We start from the raw sequence: 18,953 nt of genomic DNA, 5'->3' as shown, positions 1-18,953 counted from the left end.
TGTTTTTTGGTCCGATTAATTTTTTTAACCAATGAAAAATAGGGCTTTCATCCGTTCAAAAAAAACGAATGTTGACGAAAGCAGATGAAAACAGACGCAAATGGATCCATTTACTTCCGTTTTTTCAATAGAAATGCATTGATGTCCATTTTTCATCCGCCAACGGATGAAATCACAAAATCTACATAATACATATTCCTTGTGCATACTGAGTTTAGTATAACTATATACCAAAATCCTTATTTTGTACAATAAAAGTGTGTTCTTTATCAAAAAAAAAATTCACCAGTGGAAAAAAAGAAGAGAAATGGATTTGGCGACTTTCACAAGATGGATGATTGATTTCTCTTGGACGAGTCCCAGCTGTTGCTTACGGGAACGCTTTGTGAAAGTGCGCTGCGAGGAGACAACAGATGCTGATGTTTCAGGAAGGAATAGGTGCTGAAATTGCTGTCAACGTAAACCGAATAGCTGAGAATAAAATAATAAGGGGGAAAAAAAGCTAAAACGGAACAGATCTATAAAATAGTCTGTATCGCACAGACTCTACAATGATTCTGGATGTAGACCAAGGGCACTGATAGTGGGCAGTAAATATGGCCACATTATGTGTCTCTAGTGACAAATTTCCCCTCTGCAAGAGCGGAATCCAGAATATAAAACTGTAAAAAGACAATGAAATGAGAGCAACTTCGCAGAACTCGAACATGATGGAGAAAGGACACACATTAAATCTTTTTTTATGAGATAAAGCAAACGTAATTGCATCATATGGGAATTATACTAAGTATAATATACTTATACTTAATAAGATTATTTTGCCACCAATTACCTTATAATTATTAATTATTTTAGATACCTCCATTATCTCCTGTACAGGTTCAAAGTGAACAGAAAATAGTGGATACAGAAAAAGCATTTAGAAGAAAAATAAATTACAAATGTTCTGATACATACACTATATTACCAAAAGTATTGGGACACCTGCCTTTACACGGACATGAACTTTAATGGCATCCCAGTCTTAGTCCGTAGGGTTCAATACTGAGTTGGCCCACCCTTTGCAGCTTCAACTCTTCTGAGAAGGCTGTCCACAAGGTAATATATATGGGAATGTTTGACCATTCTTCAAGAAGCACATTTGTGAGGTCAGGCACTGATGTTGGACGAGAGGGCCTGGCTCGTAGTCTCTGCTCTAATTCATCGCAAAGGTTCTATCTGGTTGAGGTCAGGACTCTGTGCAGGCCAGTCAAGTTCTTCCACCCCAAACTCGCTCATCCATGTCTTTATGGACCTTGCTTTGTGCACTGGTGCGCAGTCATGTTGGAACAGGAATGGGCCATCCCCAAGCTGTTCCCACAAAGTTTGGAGCATGAAATTATCCAAAATGTTTTGATATGCCGACGCCCTAAGAGTTCCCTTCACTCAATCTAAGAGGCCAAGCCCAACCCCCTAAAAACAACCCCACATCATAATCCTCCCTCCACCAAATTATTTGAACCAGCGCACAAAGGTCCATAAAGACATGGATGAGCGAGTTTGGGGTGAAGGAATTTGACTGGCCTACACAGAGTCCATACACCTCCCAGAACAAAATCGAGTCAGGCCAAGTGCTGCTTCCTGAAATAATTAACCTGCAGTGTGGGCATGATTAGAAGTTAGGTTGTTGTTTTTTTTTTTTTTGCAATCCAGTGCTCCTTTAGAGAATTTTCCCTCACTTCCTGTACTGCTGACAATGGTTTCACCAGACAGAAAGTAAGGGGAAATGTGCAACAAGGATAAAAACAGCAATAAAGGGCTGATTGGGAATTGAAACCTTCCCTTACTTTACTCATATTTTTTTTCAGTCTGTGTAGCTATTGGAGATTTTTCCTCACTACCTGTTTGGCATAACTCCCAACTGTTCCTCATTTGGAGGGATGGTCCTTCTTTTAAGACCAAATCCTTCTGTCCTCTGTGCAGCCCCAATTGCCCCTCTTTTTACTCTAATGTGTACATCTCTATTGAAAATGTACTATTTTACTACCAAAAGTGTAATGCTGTAGTAAACTTTTTATCCAACCTCCATATTACTAAATATGCTATTTTGAAATGCCAATATAAGGAAGATTAGAGGTCAGAAAAACACCTGTGTGGCAGAGCCAATCACCTTCTGCAATTAGATTTTTGTGTAACCAGGGCCTTGGCAGGCTCGTGTCCAGGGGCGGACTGATCGGTTGGGTACTTCAGCCGTGGTCCGAGGGCTCTGCTGTGGAAGGGAGTCCACCGGCACACTGGGCCTGCTGCAAACCTTTGAGTTCCACTCAGATAGGTTAAAGGCCGCCACCTTCCTCTAAATCCCTCCTTCGCCTCGGCAAACAGTGCCTGGAATGGCAGAAGAGGAGAGGACACACCAGCCAGCCACAGCAGGGCCAGGGTGCTAGTCAGCCACGCACGGTGACCCACCCACAACAGGACCAGGGTGCCAGCCAGCCAACCACCCACGGTGACCCACCCACAGCAGTGCCAGGGTGCTAACCAGCCATAGTAAACCACCCACAGAAGTGCCAGGGTGCCAGCCACCCACGGTGACCCATCCACAGCAGTGAGCCAGCTAACCACAGCAGGGTGCCAGCCAGCCACCCACAGAAGCTAGCCACCCACAGCAGGGCCAGGGTGCCAGCCAGCCACCAACAGTGACCCACCTACAGCAGAGAGCCAGCCAACCACAGCAGGGTGCCAGCCAGCCACCCATGGTGACCCATCCACAACAAAATATAGCTCTAATATTTTCTTGGGAAGGGCCCTGTAAGGTAGTCTGTGCAGGGCCCCGGGCTTTCTATCAGCAGCCCTGCCTGGAGGGGATACTTCTAACAGACTCTACAATGGACGCAGAGAGGGCCTCTGTTAGAGAGACCCCCCCCCTTCCAGGACCCTGTTGTACTGTTGTAAAGGCAGAAGCTGTACTTTGTGCAAAATGTAGGGGCAGGTCGTAGGCGGGGCCAGACAGGGGGCCCTTGCTTTATTTGGTCTGGGGGTCCTGAGTGTTGTCAGTCCGCTGCTGCTCGTGTCCTTTGCCTACATAATGTGTGCTTAAAGATGTCCTTTTTTATAATTTCCAAAAGTTGGGATGTGTGGTGAAATGATGAATTGAGGGATATCTAACGGAGACCCAGCTGCCAGTAAAAATCTTACAAGGGTTTCAATCCCCATTCAATCCAAAACTGGAAAAAAAAAAAGTTTTGTCTGGACATATAAAGCGCTAAACAAAACTAATCATGGCTAACCATGGCTGCACATAATTGTGTTGTTTATGCATTGCCTTTGTTTTAGCTTTTCAAGTGACTGATCGAATTATTCTGTAATCAATCATAGAAGAGTTTAGCTATGCACACAGTCTATAGCTTTTAGTATATGACATTTTATCCGCTGGCTGATTTTGCTTGTGTAGCCCAGGCATACATGATCTGATGGCAGTGTGTATCATAGCTTGTATTGTACAAACTGCAGGATGAAGTAAGAGGACTTATGCTGGCTATACACATATAGATTTTTGTTAAAAAAAAAAATTCTGTTGTAAAAAAGTTTGTATTATTTTCCAATTGTTAGTGGATAAAATTGCCATTCGTTTTCAACCACGGTGAAATGAACATTTGAAGAAGCATGATGGAAAATTATTCTTGAATGAACAAATTTACAGACACTGGGGTTGATTTACTAAAACTGGAGTGTGCAAAATCTGGTGCAGTTCTGCACAGAAACCAATCAGCTTCCAAGTTTTTTTTGTCAAAGTTTAATTGAACAAACTGAAGTTAGAAGCTGATTGACTACCATGCAGAGCTGCACAGATTTTGAACTCTCCAGTTTTAGTAAATCAGCCCCATAATATGGTGGTTTGTGTTCAGGAATTACATTCATTTTAAAATGGAATGTTGAAAGCAAGTGAAATTTTGGAACGACATTTGTCCATTGACCGAATGTACAAAGAATTTTTGTCCAAACGTTTGTATGAATTTTCTCACCAGAAAATCTGCTTCACACTATGCATTTGCAGCAATGTGCACATTAATGTGTGCTTTACCGCAGCGCACAGCAACACACATTAAAGACCTCATTCACACTGGAGCGACTTGTCATGCAATTTGTCAGGTCAAATCCCATGACAAGTCGCACCCTATTGTTGGCAATGGCCATGTTCAAATCGATGCGACGCTGACTTTGTGGTGCCGCATCGATTTGAAGAAGTAATTCTTGCACCACTTTCGGCGATTTCAGGTGTGACTTGCATAGACATCTGTGCTTGAAGCCGCCCAGATGTCTTCAAAGTCGCACCTGAAGTCGCAATGACATGCGGTTTTGCAATTTGAATTTTCAAAGCGCCATTCAATGTGAACGAGTCCTAAATGTGCTGGTGCAATGCAGTTCCATTTACTCTGTGTCTTGGATTGGTGACTGGATTGATGATGATTATAATGTAAATACTTTCTTCAATGAGGTTTATTATGCTCCTTGTAAGGGCCTGTTCACACCAAGTATTTGCGGTAAATGTGCCCTTTACTGCAACCCATGATTAGGCACATTGGTTCTCTGGTGGGATGCAGTGCAGTGCCCCCCTCTGGCAGATAGTCATTAAATGCACTTTTTTTTTTTTTTCAATGCACAGAACATGAATCTTGGTGCATGTGCAGTTCTATGTTGTGTTTACAAATGTCTTACACATATCATCCCCTTCATGGTGACCTACTACACAGTTACAATGGTGCAGTGGGAAAAAGACGACTGCGGAAGTGCTTCCTCCTGCCTGCAGCAGACTAATGGCATCATCTCAACCTATGCAAAGTCCCTTGTCTGGAGTTCAAGGCCTACTTGTTAATGATAAGGTAGACTTTTCCTTAAAAACATTACAGTAGCTGTATATACCGTAGTTCCCGACACCTTACGCTAAATAAATGTCAAGTGTATAGTACACATAATTACTGGAAAGCTGGATTTATTTCAAAGTTTTTCTAAAGCTTTTTTTTTTTGGATTAAAATAACAAACTTTCCCCGATCAAGCCCCTAAACTTTTCCTCTGGGCTCCCACCGCTAGCGCTTCAGGTCCCTCCTCTTCGCTAGGTGCCCCATGGAAAGCAGCTTTTCATTGGGGCATCCATGCATGCTCGCTCCCAAGCTCTGCTGCTGAGTTCATTGACACAGACAGCGGGGCTCGGTCCTGCCTCCCCCATCACAGGATTTGATTGACAGCAGCAGGAGCAAAATTACTCCTGCTGCTATTATTCTGTGGAATGAGGAGAAAGACAGCGGCTGGAGCCAATGCGCTTGTGCACATTGCTGGATCGGATCAGGCTCAGGTAAGAAAAAAAGGGGGGGGGGCGGAGCACAGAAGGTTTTTCATCTTAATGCATAGAATGCAGTAAAGTGATTCTAAAGGCAGAAAGTTTTTTTTTTATCCTAAAGCATTCTATGCATTAAGATAAAAAACCTTCTGTGTGTAGCAGCCCCCTCAGAGCCCTAACACTTACTTGAGCCCCCTTTCGATCCAGCGATGTTGCATAAGAGCCTCAGCTGTCCAGGACTCCCCATCCTGATTGGCTGACAAACAGCAGCGGGCGCCACTGCTGTCAATCAAAGTCAGTGAGCCAATCAGGTGAGAGAGGAAATGGTTTAGGTGCCCCCAGAGCAAGCTGCTTGCTGTGGGGGCACTCGGCAGGAGGGAGGGGCCAGGAGCGCCAGTGGGGGACCCGAGAAGAGGAGGATCTGGGCTGCTCTGTGCAAAACCATTGCACAGAGCAGGTAAGTATAACATGTTTGTTAATTTTAAACAAGAAAAAAAAACACGAGACATTATTATGACTTTAACCTCCCTGGCGGTATGATTGTTTCTGATTTTAGGTGCTGAAAGCGGTACCATTATTTTGCATTTAATTCTTAAAGACGAGCAGCCCCAACCAACTATTTAAATATGATTTTTTTTTTTTACTGTGCGTTCTTCTTTATAACATCTCGGGGGTATGATAAAGATTGAAACACAAAATCACAAATTATAAAATAATAAATAACTATAAAAAAGTTAAAGTAGATAGATAGATAGATAGATAGATAGATAGATAGATAGATAGATAGATAGATAGATAGATAGATAGATAGATAGATAGATAGATAGATAGATAGATAGATAGATAGATAGATAGATAGATAGATAGATAGATAGATAGATAGATAGATAGATAGATAGATAGATAGATAGATAGATAGATAGATAGATAGATAGATAGATAGATAGATAGATAGATAGATAGTACAGTAAAACTGCAGGCAAGGGCACTGGGGGGCAAACCAATGTCAATGTATTTTATTTAGTAATGTAATCCAATAGGATTACAATATATCAGTGTGTTTTACTTTTCAAATTTGCCACCAGTTCCACTCCCCTGCGACATGACGCTCGCAGGAGACGGATGCCGGGGCCCAGAGCACCAGACGGAAGATCCGGCCGCCATATGCTGCAGGGACACATCGCGGGATCCCGGGAACAAGGTAAGTAACCTCTTCCAGGATCCAGCGATGCCAACTGGCGGTACGCTGAGTGTGGCTTGGGGTTACCGCTAATGGCACTGAAATTCCACCCCAAGCCACACTCGGGAATCTTGCCAAGGAGGTTAAGGTGAAAAACCTTAAAGTGGTTGTAGAGGCACAAGAGTTTTTACCTTCATGCATTCTATGCATGAAGGTAAAAAAGCTTCTATGTGCAGCTGCCCCCCATAATATTTACCTAAGCCCCCTCTCGAACAAGCGATGTCCATGAAAACTCTGCCTCTCCGAGGATTCGCACTTCTGATTGGCTTTTGGCAGCAGCGGCTGGCTATCAATCACAGCCAGTCAGGAGACGGAGGGGGCAGGGACGAGCTGCGGCTCCGTGTGTCGATGGACACACAAAGCTACCAGTTGCAAGTGCATCTGCTTGGGTGCCCCCACAGCAAGCAGGAGGGAGGGAGGGGCCAAGAGCGCTGGCGTGGGACCCAAGAAGAGGAAGATCTGGGCTGCTCTGTGCAAAAGCACTGCACAGAGGAAGAAAGTATAACATGTTTGTTATTTAACCGCTTGCCGACTGCGCACAGTATATTTACTGCGGCAGTCGGCCCCGGCCAGGCAGAGTGACGTAGGTCTACGTCGCTCGCCTGTCACTCCTTCCAGAGCCAATAGCGGGCGGGCGCGCGCCCGCCTCGGCTCGTTCACGGAGGAGTGCGGGAGTGTGACTGGCGGACCCGATGTCCGCCGGTCACACTACGATCGCCGGTACAGCGGGAGAAAGACAGAGCGGCTTATGTAAACAGGCCGCCTGTCAGTTCTCCCTGTGTAAAAGTGAAGATCAGACAGTTCTACTATGTAGAACTGTTGATCTTTGTTTTTACACTAGTAGACCTGTCCCTGCACAGTTAGAAACACGCCCCTAGGACACACTTAACCCCTCCCTGTCCAATACTGTTAACCCCTTCCCTGCCAGTGTCATTTTTGCAGTAACAGTGCATATATATAGCACTGATTACTGCAGTAATGTCACTGGTACCCCCAAAAGTGTCAAAAATGTCAGTCAAGGGTCCGATCTGTCCGCCGCAATGTCGCAGTACCGCAAAAAAAATCGCAGATCGCCGCCATTACTCGTTAAAAAAAAAAACACCAAAAATGACAAAAATCTTTCCCTTTTTTAGTAAACGCGATAACTTTTGCGCAAACCAATCAAAATACGCTTTTTGCGATTTTTTTTACCAAACATAGGTAGCGTAAAACAAATTGGCCGAAAATTTTAAAAAATTTTGATTTTTACATTTTTTTTGGGGGGAATTTCATATAAAAAAAAGTGAAAAATATTGTTGTTTTTGCAAAAATTACGCTCTTTTTTTGTTTATAGCGCGTGATCAAAAAATCGCACAGGTGATCAAATACCACCAAAAGAAAGCTCTGTTTGTGGGAAAAAAAGGACGTGAAATTTGTGGGAAAAAAAGGACGTGAAATTCGTTTAGGTACAGCGTCGCACGACCGCGCGATTGTCCATTAAAGTCACGCAGTAAAAAATCGCAAAAAAACCCCTGGTCTTTTAGCAGGAAAATCCTCCGGTGGTAAAGTGGTTAAAAAGAAAACAAAAAAAAATAGACTTTATTATCACTTTGAGGCTGAAGGTTTTTAACTTAATGCATTCTCTGCATTACGGTAAAAACAAAAACACCTTCTTAGTGCATCCCACCCAGCCTGATGTCAATCCAACGCTGTGCATGAGAATAGCAAGTCTCTCAACTTTCTCCTTCCTCATAGGCCATTGGCTCCTGCTGCTGTCAGTCACAGCCAGTGAGGAGGGGGAGGGAATGCAGCTTGGGAGCAAGTTCACATGAGTGCTTCCATAGCAAGTGACTTGCTATGATGGTCATTCGGAGGGAGGGAGGAGCTTGGAGTGCCAGCAGGGGACCCAAGAAGAGGAGGATGAGGCTGCTCTGCTCAGTGGTTTGTATGACAGATAAGTATAATGTTTGTTTTTTATGGGTTTACAATCACTGTAAATTTATTAAAGCAATAAAAAAACTTTGCAATGCTAGACAATGCCTTAAATCCAGGCCTGTGAACCAGTGTGAAAGACTGAGCGCTCACCTTAACTTGATGACAATCTGCTCCTCATCCTGGAGGTACTTCTGCCGCTCTTGCTCCACTAGGACGCGCTGTCTCTGCACCGGATCCTCCAGGCTCCTGACCACGTCTGTCACTTTGCTGCTGATTTCCAGCTCTGCTTTCTTCATCATCGCCCGCACCATCTCCTGGTTCTGCAGCTGTGACACAAAAGAAATCAGTTTCCAATTCTTCCTTCTGCCTCCCAAGAATCCTAACCATACAATTCCTCCTTGACTTCAGAGACATTCCTCTACAAGGAGCCCTGATTAAATAATGTACATTGTTAAGCTGGCCTTTGGCTCCGGATTAAACCCCACAGCTGCGTTATAAGTATGTACCAATGGACAATTGAAGAGTGATTGGCTGCGGCCAGTGAATCTCATTTGATGGTGTTCTTTGGTCTCAGTTCAAAGGGACTTTAAGTTTCCAAAGTAGTGCTAAGCAGAGACGGAAATGAGATAATTTCATTCATTCAAAAGTATCCCTTTTATATTAGTTTGTACCTAACTGTGTAAACTATTTCAGGAGCTCAGTGTTAAATGCTGTGTACAACAGGAACATTATTATGCATCTCCAAATATTTCCAGTGGGATCCTTCAAAATGATTCCGATAGTATTTTCCTGCACCTGCTCAAAGATTAAAGTTTGATCTACTGATATTTTTCCTTTCCCAGCTTCTTCTCTCCCATTCTTATCAACATGCCAGTGACATTTTTAAATTTAACCTGTTTTTATTAGGCACCTTAATATAGTCTCAATGACATCACTGAGTCCCTCACTTCCAGTGCTGGATTTACATCTCAGGAGCCCATAGGCAGGAAATTCTAATGTGTCCCCCCCCCCCCCCCACAAAAAAAAGGCAGTATGACCTTTTTTTATCCTGATAAATTATCACAAAGATTTCAGTAAAGAACACACTAAAGTGAATTTTAGGACAAAAAATGCAATAGGCTACACAAATTTAAATAGTAAAATATAAAAGACAAGGTTGCACCAAGTAAACAGATATCCAATGTGTCAAACAATAAATTTGCATGCGCCCGTAAAATGGCGACATACTTCAGTACCCTATATCTCGTATAGAGGATGCTTCAAAAGCCCCCTATAGGTCATCAGTTTAGTGTTACAGGGGAGGTCTTGTGCACTGCGATATGTAACATGTGTATCGCAATCAACATTTTCATGTGTAGGGGGGCGGGGGCCTAAACATTTTTTTTGGAGAGGATTTTATGTGCTTGGGTATAACTAATTTTTGCAAAAAAACATTTTTTTTTTTTTGCTTAATTTTTTTTTTATCTCATAAGGCACAAAAAGTCCCCTATGTGATTATTTTTAGGTGACAGGTTCTCTTTATTGAGACATTCAGGGTGTAAAAGACCCTGCATGTCTCCTCTGGATGTATTGCAATGCACATCGCATTGCAATACATCCCTTCCCGGCTATGGTGGCTGGGAAAAGTGACAGGCTGACCCAGAAGTGATTTCATACAGTCACAGCAAGAAGGGGAAGAGAGCTGACGTGTGTCCACTTTTCTTCCTCCCCTCCACCCGCCATGTTGGTCCTGGGCCCGCAGATCGGCAAGTGTAGCACGGAATACATGACAGAGGCATACCTGGGGGGGCTGTACCGAGGGTGTGTGGAAGCAATCGGGTGGCAGCACAACCACCAGAATGCTTCCACCTGGCAGGCAGGAGTCTGCCTGTCACTTTTACACACAATTCAGGTGACCTGGCAGCAAAAAGCTTAAAAAAAAAAAAATGGAAAAAAAAAACCTCATACAGACAGGCGCCTCTCTAGGAAGGGTGTCTGTAGGCACATGCCTACAGTGCCTATTGGGAATTCCGGCCCTGTACACTTCTCTAAGCAATGCAGGCAAACAATGGCTTATGGGAGAGGTCGGCAGGGAATCCTGCATGCAGTACCTTCCTCAAAACATCACAGCCTCAGTACTTCTTTCAAGAGCCCTGATGCAAGCAGGTGGTTGGCTCTTGGGAGCAGTTAGGCAAATATCACAATGAAATATTTGGTGGATGTCAGTCTGGAAAAAGTGGGAGTTTCTAGGCAGAATATATTTGCATGCAGGCAAACCCTATCCAACACCCATATGCGATACTCAGCCCCTATGATTGAAACAGCAAAAATCTAATCTGAGCCCGGTACAGTGAAGGTTGGAGAGGAGAGGGCTAGATGTTGCTGAACGTCCTTCAGCCAGGAAATGAGGAGGGCTCTATCTGACTTATTGCAGCTTATAATGCACATTGTGAGAAGCTCACAGTGTGCTTTGAAATCAGAGTAAGCTGTTTCAGTGCAGGCGAGGAGGCTGTGCAAGACTGGAGTTTAGCTTTAAGGCAAACCTCTCCGAAGAGTTGCTAATGATGACCTTCTAAAAAAAATGCTAGTTGCCTTGCTGTTAATACTGAGCCACTAGCTTCAGCACTAAGTCGCTGATCTGGAACTGTGCAGGGGATTTTTCACTGACGGGGTGGTAAGAATGTGTAACTCTCTTCCATAACTGGTGGTGTCAGCAGGAAGTATTGATATTTTTAAAAGACTCTTGGACGTGCATCTTAAAGAACACAATATACAGGGATATGGGAAATGATTATCGACAATGACACACATACACCTACACAGGTTGAACTGGATGAACTGTTGTCTTTATTCAACCTTACCTACCATGTAACTATGTAAGTGCACAGATCAGGAAAGTCAAAAGTCCTAATTTGCATGTTTATATGCAACCATCTAACTAGTGGCTGTAAATATGATAAATTATATTATAATCATCTGTATGGCATCCGTTCCAAGTTACTAGACACAACACACCATAAGTGTCAGGAGGGGAGAAGACGGGACTTTCAATGATGCAAAAAAGATCTTACAATTGTAAAAAAGAATAAAATTCAAAAATTTGTTAACATAGCATGTTAAAAACATTAATAAAATGGGGAGTTAATAGAAACAGCCAAACCCATGTGGTACAAAATAGCATGGACTTTGCAGTGTTGAAACACATCAAAGGGAAATCCCAATGTTTCTCGTCCAGGACTCTGACACATTTCGACTGGTTCAGTCTTCCTTAGGGGGAATAATGGTCATTGAAGACACACTGGAATTTCTAAAGATATAACATGTTTTCAGAAAATATATACAAATAAAGACCTATCATATTTGAAGAAATAAACAATGTCATAGGCACACAAAGCTATTACAGGATAAATATATTATGCTGGGGGTCCATTCATGAGATAGGACCAGATGGAGCTACCCCGCATCCACGGTGCTGGGTCCCGAATACAAGGGACAAAAAAGTGCCAACCTGGGCATTTGTACTTTCATCTGTCTGCTAATACATAGATACAATCTATAGAAAAGGCAAAAACAGGGGGAAAATGGTAGTAATGACAGTTTCCACGGTCTAGTTTAAATACTGGGGAGAGTCAAAAAGTACTAAGGATCCAAAAATGTCACATACCTGTGTGTAGAGACCAATATTTAGACAAAGAAAAGCTTGCAAAGCAAGCTGGGATATAATGGGTATCTCTGCAGGGGCATGAAAAGAGACAAGAGTCCCAGCTTCTCCCCGAAGAGAGCGAGCTATGCCTAGAAGAGTATATAATAAAAAATCAATCAGACAATCACCTAGTCACAAAATATAGCTAATATAAGTGAATGGACCCCCAGCATAATATATTTATCCTGTAATAGCTTTGTGTGCATATGACATTGTTTATTTCTTCAAATATGATAGGTCTTTCTTTATGTGTATATATTTTCTGAATACATGTTATATCTTTAGAAAATCCAGTGTGTCTTCAATGTCCATTATTCCCCCGAGGAAGACTGAACCAGTCGAAATGAGTCAGAATCCGGGACGAGAAACATTGGGATTTCACTTTTATGTGTTTCAGCACTGCACATTCCATGCTATTTTGTACCACATGGGTTTGGCTGTTTCTATTTACTCCCTATTTTGGGAATATTTTTAACATACTATGTTAATACATTTTTGAATTTTATGCTTTTGTACAATTTTATGATCTTTCTGGCATCATTCAAAGTCCCGTCTTCTCCCCTCCTGACCCTTGTGTTGTGTCTTGCATACATGTTTGGTGTCTGTGGCTCTGGGTTTTGAAGCCAATAAATCAGCAAAACAGCCAGAAATGGCAGCCTCCACATTTCCAAATTGAAGGTGAGACATAATCCTGCAACCATTTAAAAACCTATTCTAGTACACAGCGTGGCAACCTTGGGGCCATGGGTTCCAGCAGATGCCACCTACATGAGGTTTGTATACTTGCCTGCAATGACACCAGTGGAGGTTTGCTGAGCTTTAGATGACCTTGAGAACCAACCTGATTTTTACAAATGTAGTGAGGAACAACAGGAGGGGAATAAGGAAAGGAGTGCTAATTGGGGACAAAACTAGTGCAAATACATCCCCTGGCTGAGTGCAGTCATTAAATGATAATTATGATGGGATTTCATCCTAATGGAACGTTTTGTTCTTGTCTAATTGTAAACTAACATTTAAGATGATGGGGCTTCATGACTGCCCATAGCAACATTTTGAGACTATGTACTTGTTGATGATCAGTTCAACCCCTTCAGCATTTTCCTGGAGTTAGGAATTATTAATAATAAAATGAAAATAATAAATGAAATGTAAATTATTGAAATAAAATGAATGTATTTATTAATTATAATAATTAAAATATGAATACTGTATTAAAAATATTCCTAAAGTGTGAAGGATGTGTGGAAATATGTGACCCTAATACTGTGGAAGCCATCATATTTATATTTTTTTAAAAAAAGCCTATCTACTTAGAAATGCTCCCATTATTTTCAAAAGATGGCGAGGCCATTAAAATGGCAGATGTCCTCCTAACATTGTAGATGGAGTCTCACTGACTGTCTGAACAAGTAAATCTCAGGACTAGCAGGACCACATACAGACAATAACTTATTTTCAAACAGTCATTAGACATCTCCTGCAATGTTCTCTAGATACCAGCTGTCCTAACTGTCAACAAGGGTTTTTCAAGTAGATAGGCAATTTTCCTGGTGCCAATATGGCAGCATCTATGTAGTAGGTGAGGATACCCACAATGGATCGGCACCAGGAAAGGAAAGTTACGTAAGTATTTGAAACAATTTTCTGTTTTCCTGACACCAACATGGTAGAATACATGTAGTAGGTGGGGATACCTACCATGGCTTGGCGCTTGGAAAGGAAAATGACGGTAAGTATTTGATACGATTTTCTGTTTTCCTGGTACCAACATGGCAGCATACACGTAGTAGTTGGGGAAACACTCCATGGCTTGGCGCCAGGCAAGGTAAATGACGGTAAGTATTTGATACGACTTTCTGTTTTCCTGGCACCAATATGGCAGCATACATGTAGTAGGTCAGGATACTACCACATGTATGCTGTCATGGGTTGGCGCCAGAAAAATTGAAAATTACAAAAAGTATTTGATACAATTTTCAATTTCCTAAAGCCCAACATTTGGGAGATTTAGAAATTTCTGTTATTCAAACCGCCAACTAAATTCCAGTAAAATGCTGAAGGCATCTGCTAAGCGGTTCAGCTGACCCTTCTTCTAACTAAAAAGTTTAGGACATCTAACTCCAGTTCTCCTAACTAATGTGTTTTTAACTTTTCATGTGACCACAGCTGACTAAAGCAAATGCCATCTGACAATGAAAGTTGGTTTGGCATTGAAAATTTCTTCCCTGTCATAACAGTCTCTGGTTTTTTACAAAGACTTAAAACATTCTTCAGTATCACTGCCAGCAGCTTACATAATAATTGCATTTTTAGTTTACTTGCCCTTACGCCTCACATTAGCTGTGCTCACAAATTATTAACTCTCTCCCATTAACACTCGGCGTGGATTGTACACATGGAAAGATGTGAGAGAATGACTAAGTATAATTATGCGCGGGAGAATCATGTAATTATTTCTCGCCAATTACAGTAAATAAATGGTATGTGCCACCCTGATAAAGAGTCTTTGGGAAGAAGAAGTCTGAAAGTTCCTTCCTTGGTGGCAGAGAGCCAATTAAATAAGACAGAATTCATTTGAAATACTAAATATATGAAAGGGAATGTGTGCCTCTCTCTTGCTTTTTAATGTTTTAATTACACGCGGGTACATTTCAGAGAAGAAGAGTGCTAATTTCCTCTGAGGGGGGAAAACAACATGGCTTTTACGGTAATTAAACAGCAGCCATGTTTCCCCGGCCCTAGTAAATTCAGTGTGACTGTGTTAACTGTAGAAGAATATATTGACAATTATCTTGAAATAATTCAATGATAGTCCAGGGCAGGAGCCTAGGACCAGAAAGATGTTTAGGGGGCCCAGGTACAACCTGCATAAACTTAAGCTGGACATTCCTTTTTACAATTTTCTTATTTGATTTCCTTTAGATTTACCTTCAACTATGTAGTGCAAGGACCTGCATGATTGCATACAAATTGAAAGTGTTTAGGTTTGACCTTATATTATATGGTTTAGAAGGAAAACTGTATAATGTATGACCAGCCTAAGTGGGTCAAAAGTGGTCAAAGCTGTCCACCTGCCTGTCACTTTAAAGGGAAGATGTACTAGCAGGCAGTTGGTGTCTGATGGGGAGCGCTATGAACCAGAACAGATAGTGCACAACGTAGAAGAACACAACGAGCGCCTCTAAGTGCAGTATTTATTAATGACAATGGAAGCACAGAATGTACTAACTTACATAAAAAGTATGGTATCAAAGGCTTGTAATGGCTCCGGTGGTCCGTGAAGGGCGGCTGTGGAGTCCAGGTGTCCCGGAAAGATAGATGTAAGCAGCTGATTGTATCAGCGTTCCATGATCCTCTATTAGCTAATTATTACTCCATTAGACCCCTGTAAGTTTTATTTCTCAGAGCGCTTGTTTTTCTCCTCTCACGATAGTGCACAATGGGGCAGCATTTCTGTGACTATTGCTATCTGTGATCAATGGGTGCAAAGCGGTTATTGTGTCTAGGGTCCCATTCTGCAATAATGCATAGCTAATGATTCCTACTACAGCCAGAAAGAAGCCTTTGCATCCTGCCACATGAATAAAAAATTATAATAATAAAACAAAACAAAGGGCACAAATCTCTAGTGCATTATCTTCAGAAAGTTATTAAAAGATACAAATGACACTCACAAAACCAGTGTGAATAATAGCATTGTATAAAACACAGGAACCAGAAAAAGCCCATCATGGAACTCCTTAGGTTCAAGTCAATGATAGTACCAGCTGATGTGTTTCGGGGGACATGTCCCCTTCTTCAGGCCAGATTGGCTCTTCTTTTATCCTTTAATAAAGCTATGGATATTATGCACTAGGCATTTGCGCCCTTTGGTTTTTTCATTTCCGCAGTTACAAAAATCCCCTGTCTTAAGAGGGCTGCTCCGATCTAGGTTGCACGTGGTCATCATTATCAAAGTACTGTGCTCATCTTCTTTGGGAGCTCTTAGCCCTATGGTGTCTATCTTCTCCTGCCACATGAATGGTAAAATCATTCGCATTAATTCCACCCCAACTTACTTATCCAATTGATTTTAGGACCTCTTCTACCTTATTTGGATATGCCATTATGGGACCCTATGTGGTCTATACCCTACCTACTCTGTTATAAGCCTACTTGTTGAAGCCCACTTGAATATGATATTGAAATGACTCTGCAAAAGTTTGTACTTGATTTGTGTACCTTTTTTTAAAAAATGTTTTTTTTTTAAAAATGGAAAAGAAAAGTGACAGGGAAGAGTTAATTCTTTTTACTCCACCATAAAGTAAATTAATTTTTTTAGGTAGAATCGATCCATTCAGTTCCAGCGATGACCTGTAGGGGGTGCTCTGCACATTTGTATTCAGCACAGTGTTTTAAATGAATCTGTCAGGATAGCATTACTTCCAATGACATGTTTCTGAAAGTGGTTGTTATCCTCATCCTTCTTCCTGCTTGGTGAATGACTGATCCTGAAGAAACATGGGTATACCAGCTATTGTGGCACGTTTTGTGTGCATGCTGGTTCATGGTCAATATGTATTAAAGAGTTATCCAAGGAGACACAAGGCTCAGTAGTTCATACCAGGCAAAAGTCCTCCTAAGAACTGAAGATGATTAACTGAGCCTCGGTCACTCCCAGTATGAGTTGTGTTGGACTTTCTCCTTCTTTAACCTCTGCTTACTTCATTACCCTCTGCCATAGTTTCCATCCTTACTAGCAGCATATTATTAAAGCCTCTCCCATCATAGCTCCCTGTCCTTCATTTGGAAAGGAACGGTCCCTCTTATGAGACCAAATCCCTCTGTCCCTTGTGCAGCTCCAGTTGTTCTTTTTGGTCTGATGTGTACGTCTCTAAAGAGCGTCTCAAGGGCTGGATAAAGGCAAGCAAAAGGGCCGCTTTTTAGAAGACCACTGCTATAGAAAATGTACTGTTTTACCACCAAGGTGTTATGCTTCTCTAATTTTTTTATGCAACTTCTATATTATTGCATTTGAAAAGCCAATATAAAGGCAAAAAAGATGTAAAAAAAAAAAAAAAAAAAGCACTTGTGTAGTTTATCCAATCATTTTCTGTATATTAGATCTTTGTAGTCCATGTAACTGGGGCCATGACAGGGATGTTTCATTTGCTTACATACTGTGTGCGGAAAGGTGTCCCTCTCTATCATTTCAGAAAGTTGGGAGGTAGGTCTCGTGTCTGCCACCACTGACTGGATGGCTGTGATCTATGTTGTTCTATACAGTGCTAGTGCAAGATTTTTGACATCCTAGGTGAAAACTACTTTTGCCGCCCCCCTTGGCTGAGTGGCAGTGGTGGGATGGGTGGCAGCGGTGATGGGATGGGATGAGTGGCAGAGGGATGGGATGGGTAGTGGGGAGGACGGGATCAGTGGCAGCGGTGGTGGTGGGATGGGATGGGTGGCAGTGGGGATTGGATGAGTGGCAGTGAGATAGAATGGGTGGTGGGGGAGATGGGATGAGTGGCAGCGGTGGTGATGGGATGGGTGGTGTGGGGGATGGGATGAGTGGCAGCGGTTGTGGTGATGGAATAAGAGGGGATGAGTGCCAGCTGTGGTGGTGGAGGGATGGGATCAGTGACAACGGTGGGGGGGGGAATGGGATAAGTGGCAGCTGTGGTAGTGGGAGGATGGGATCAGTGGCAGCGGTGTTGGTGGGATGGGATGGGTGGCAGCGGGGATTGTATGAGGGATGAGTGGCAGTGGGATAGAATGGGTGGTGAGGAAGATGGGATCAGTGGCAGCGGTGGTGATGGGATAGGTGGTGTGTGGGATGAGATCAGTGGTGGTGTTGATGGGATAAGATGGGATGAGTGGCAGCTGTGGTGGTGGAGGGATGGGATCAGTGACAACGGTGGGGGGGGGGGATAAATGGCAGCTGCGTTGGTGGGATGGGATGAGTGGTAGCGGTGTTGGTGGGATAGGATGAATGGCAGTGGGATGGGATGAGTGGCAGTGGTGGTGTTGGGATAGGATGGGATGAGTGGCAGTGGTGGTGGGATGGGATGAGTGGTGGAGGTGATGGTGGGATGGGATGAGATGGGTGGCAGCGGTGATGAGATGGGATGGGATAAGTGGCAGTGGTGGTGGGATGGGATGAGCGGCAGCAGTGGTGAGATGGGATGAGTGGCAGTGGTGGTGGGATGGGGTGAGTGGCAGTGGTGGTGGTGGGATGGGATGGGATGAGCGGCAGCGGTGGTGGTGGGGTGGGATGGGTGGCAGCAGTGGTGGTGGGAGGGAAAGGGATGAGTGGCAGCGGTGATGGGATGGGACAGGATGAGTAGCAGCGGTGATGGGATGGATGGGATGAGTGACAGTTGGGGATGGGATAGGACGAGTGGCAGCGGTGATGGGTGCCTGTTCACATCAACGCAACATGGCACAGTGCACTTTTGTAAAAAGTTAATGTACTACCTTGGTGTGATTCTAGTGCCATTTTGCCCCAAAGAATATGCAAACCACATCCAAATTGCAACCAAGTAGCAACTAAGTAACACTACATAATCACAATGAAAATAGGATAAAAATTGGATCGCAGTAGTGTGAACCTAGTCTTCAGGTATGTATGGAGGACTACTGAACAAACCATTGGGGTTACTTAATTTAGTGGTAGCCAATCAGCTTCTAATTGTGTGTCAAGTAGTGCAGCGCTATGAACAGCAAAATTAATTGTGCTTAAAAAGTTAATAAATTAATATACAATTGACAACAAGGCAATATAATGAAATAAATCAATTGCACTAAATCAAAAGTCCATTCA

The 18,953-nt window shown here is 42.8% G+C and overlaps 1 protein-coding gene across 10 annotated transcripts in view; it reads right to left on the bottom strand.

Moving 5' to 3' along the window:
- Window positions 1–18,953, bottom strand: part of KIAA1217 — a 958,874-nt gene that overhangs the window by 21,674 nt on the left and 918,247 nt on the right. For all 10 annotated transcript variants that reach the window (XM_082258357.1, XM_082258354.1, XM_082258356.1 and 7 more), the window contains one exon: window positions 8,620–8,795. In XM_082258357.1, coding sequence (XP_082114483.1) covers window positions 8,620–8,795 — 176 coding nt within the window. The remainder of the gene's footprint in view (window positions 1–8,619; window positions 8,796–18,953) is intronic.

This window comes from Pelophylax lessonae, assembly GCF_965119305.1.
Source record: "Pelophylax lessonae genome assembly, chromosome: 5".
Classification (NCBI taxonomy): Eukaryota; Metazoa; Chordata; class Amphibia; order Anura; family Ranidae; genus Pelophylax; species Pelophylax lessonae.
Note: the sequence above shows the minus strand (reverse complement) of the source record. Positions and strands in the feature narration are given on the sequence as shown.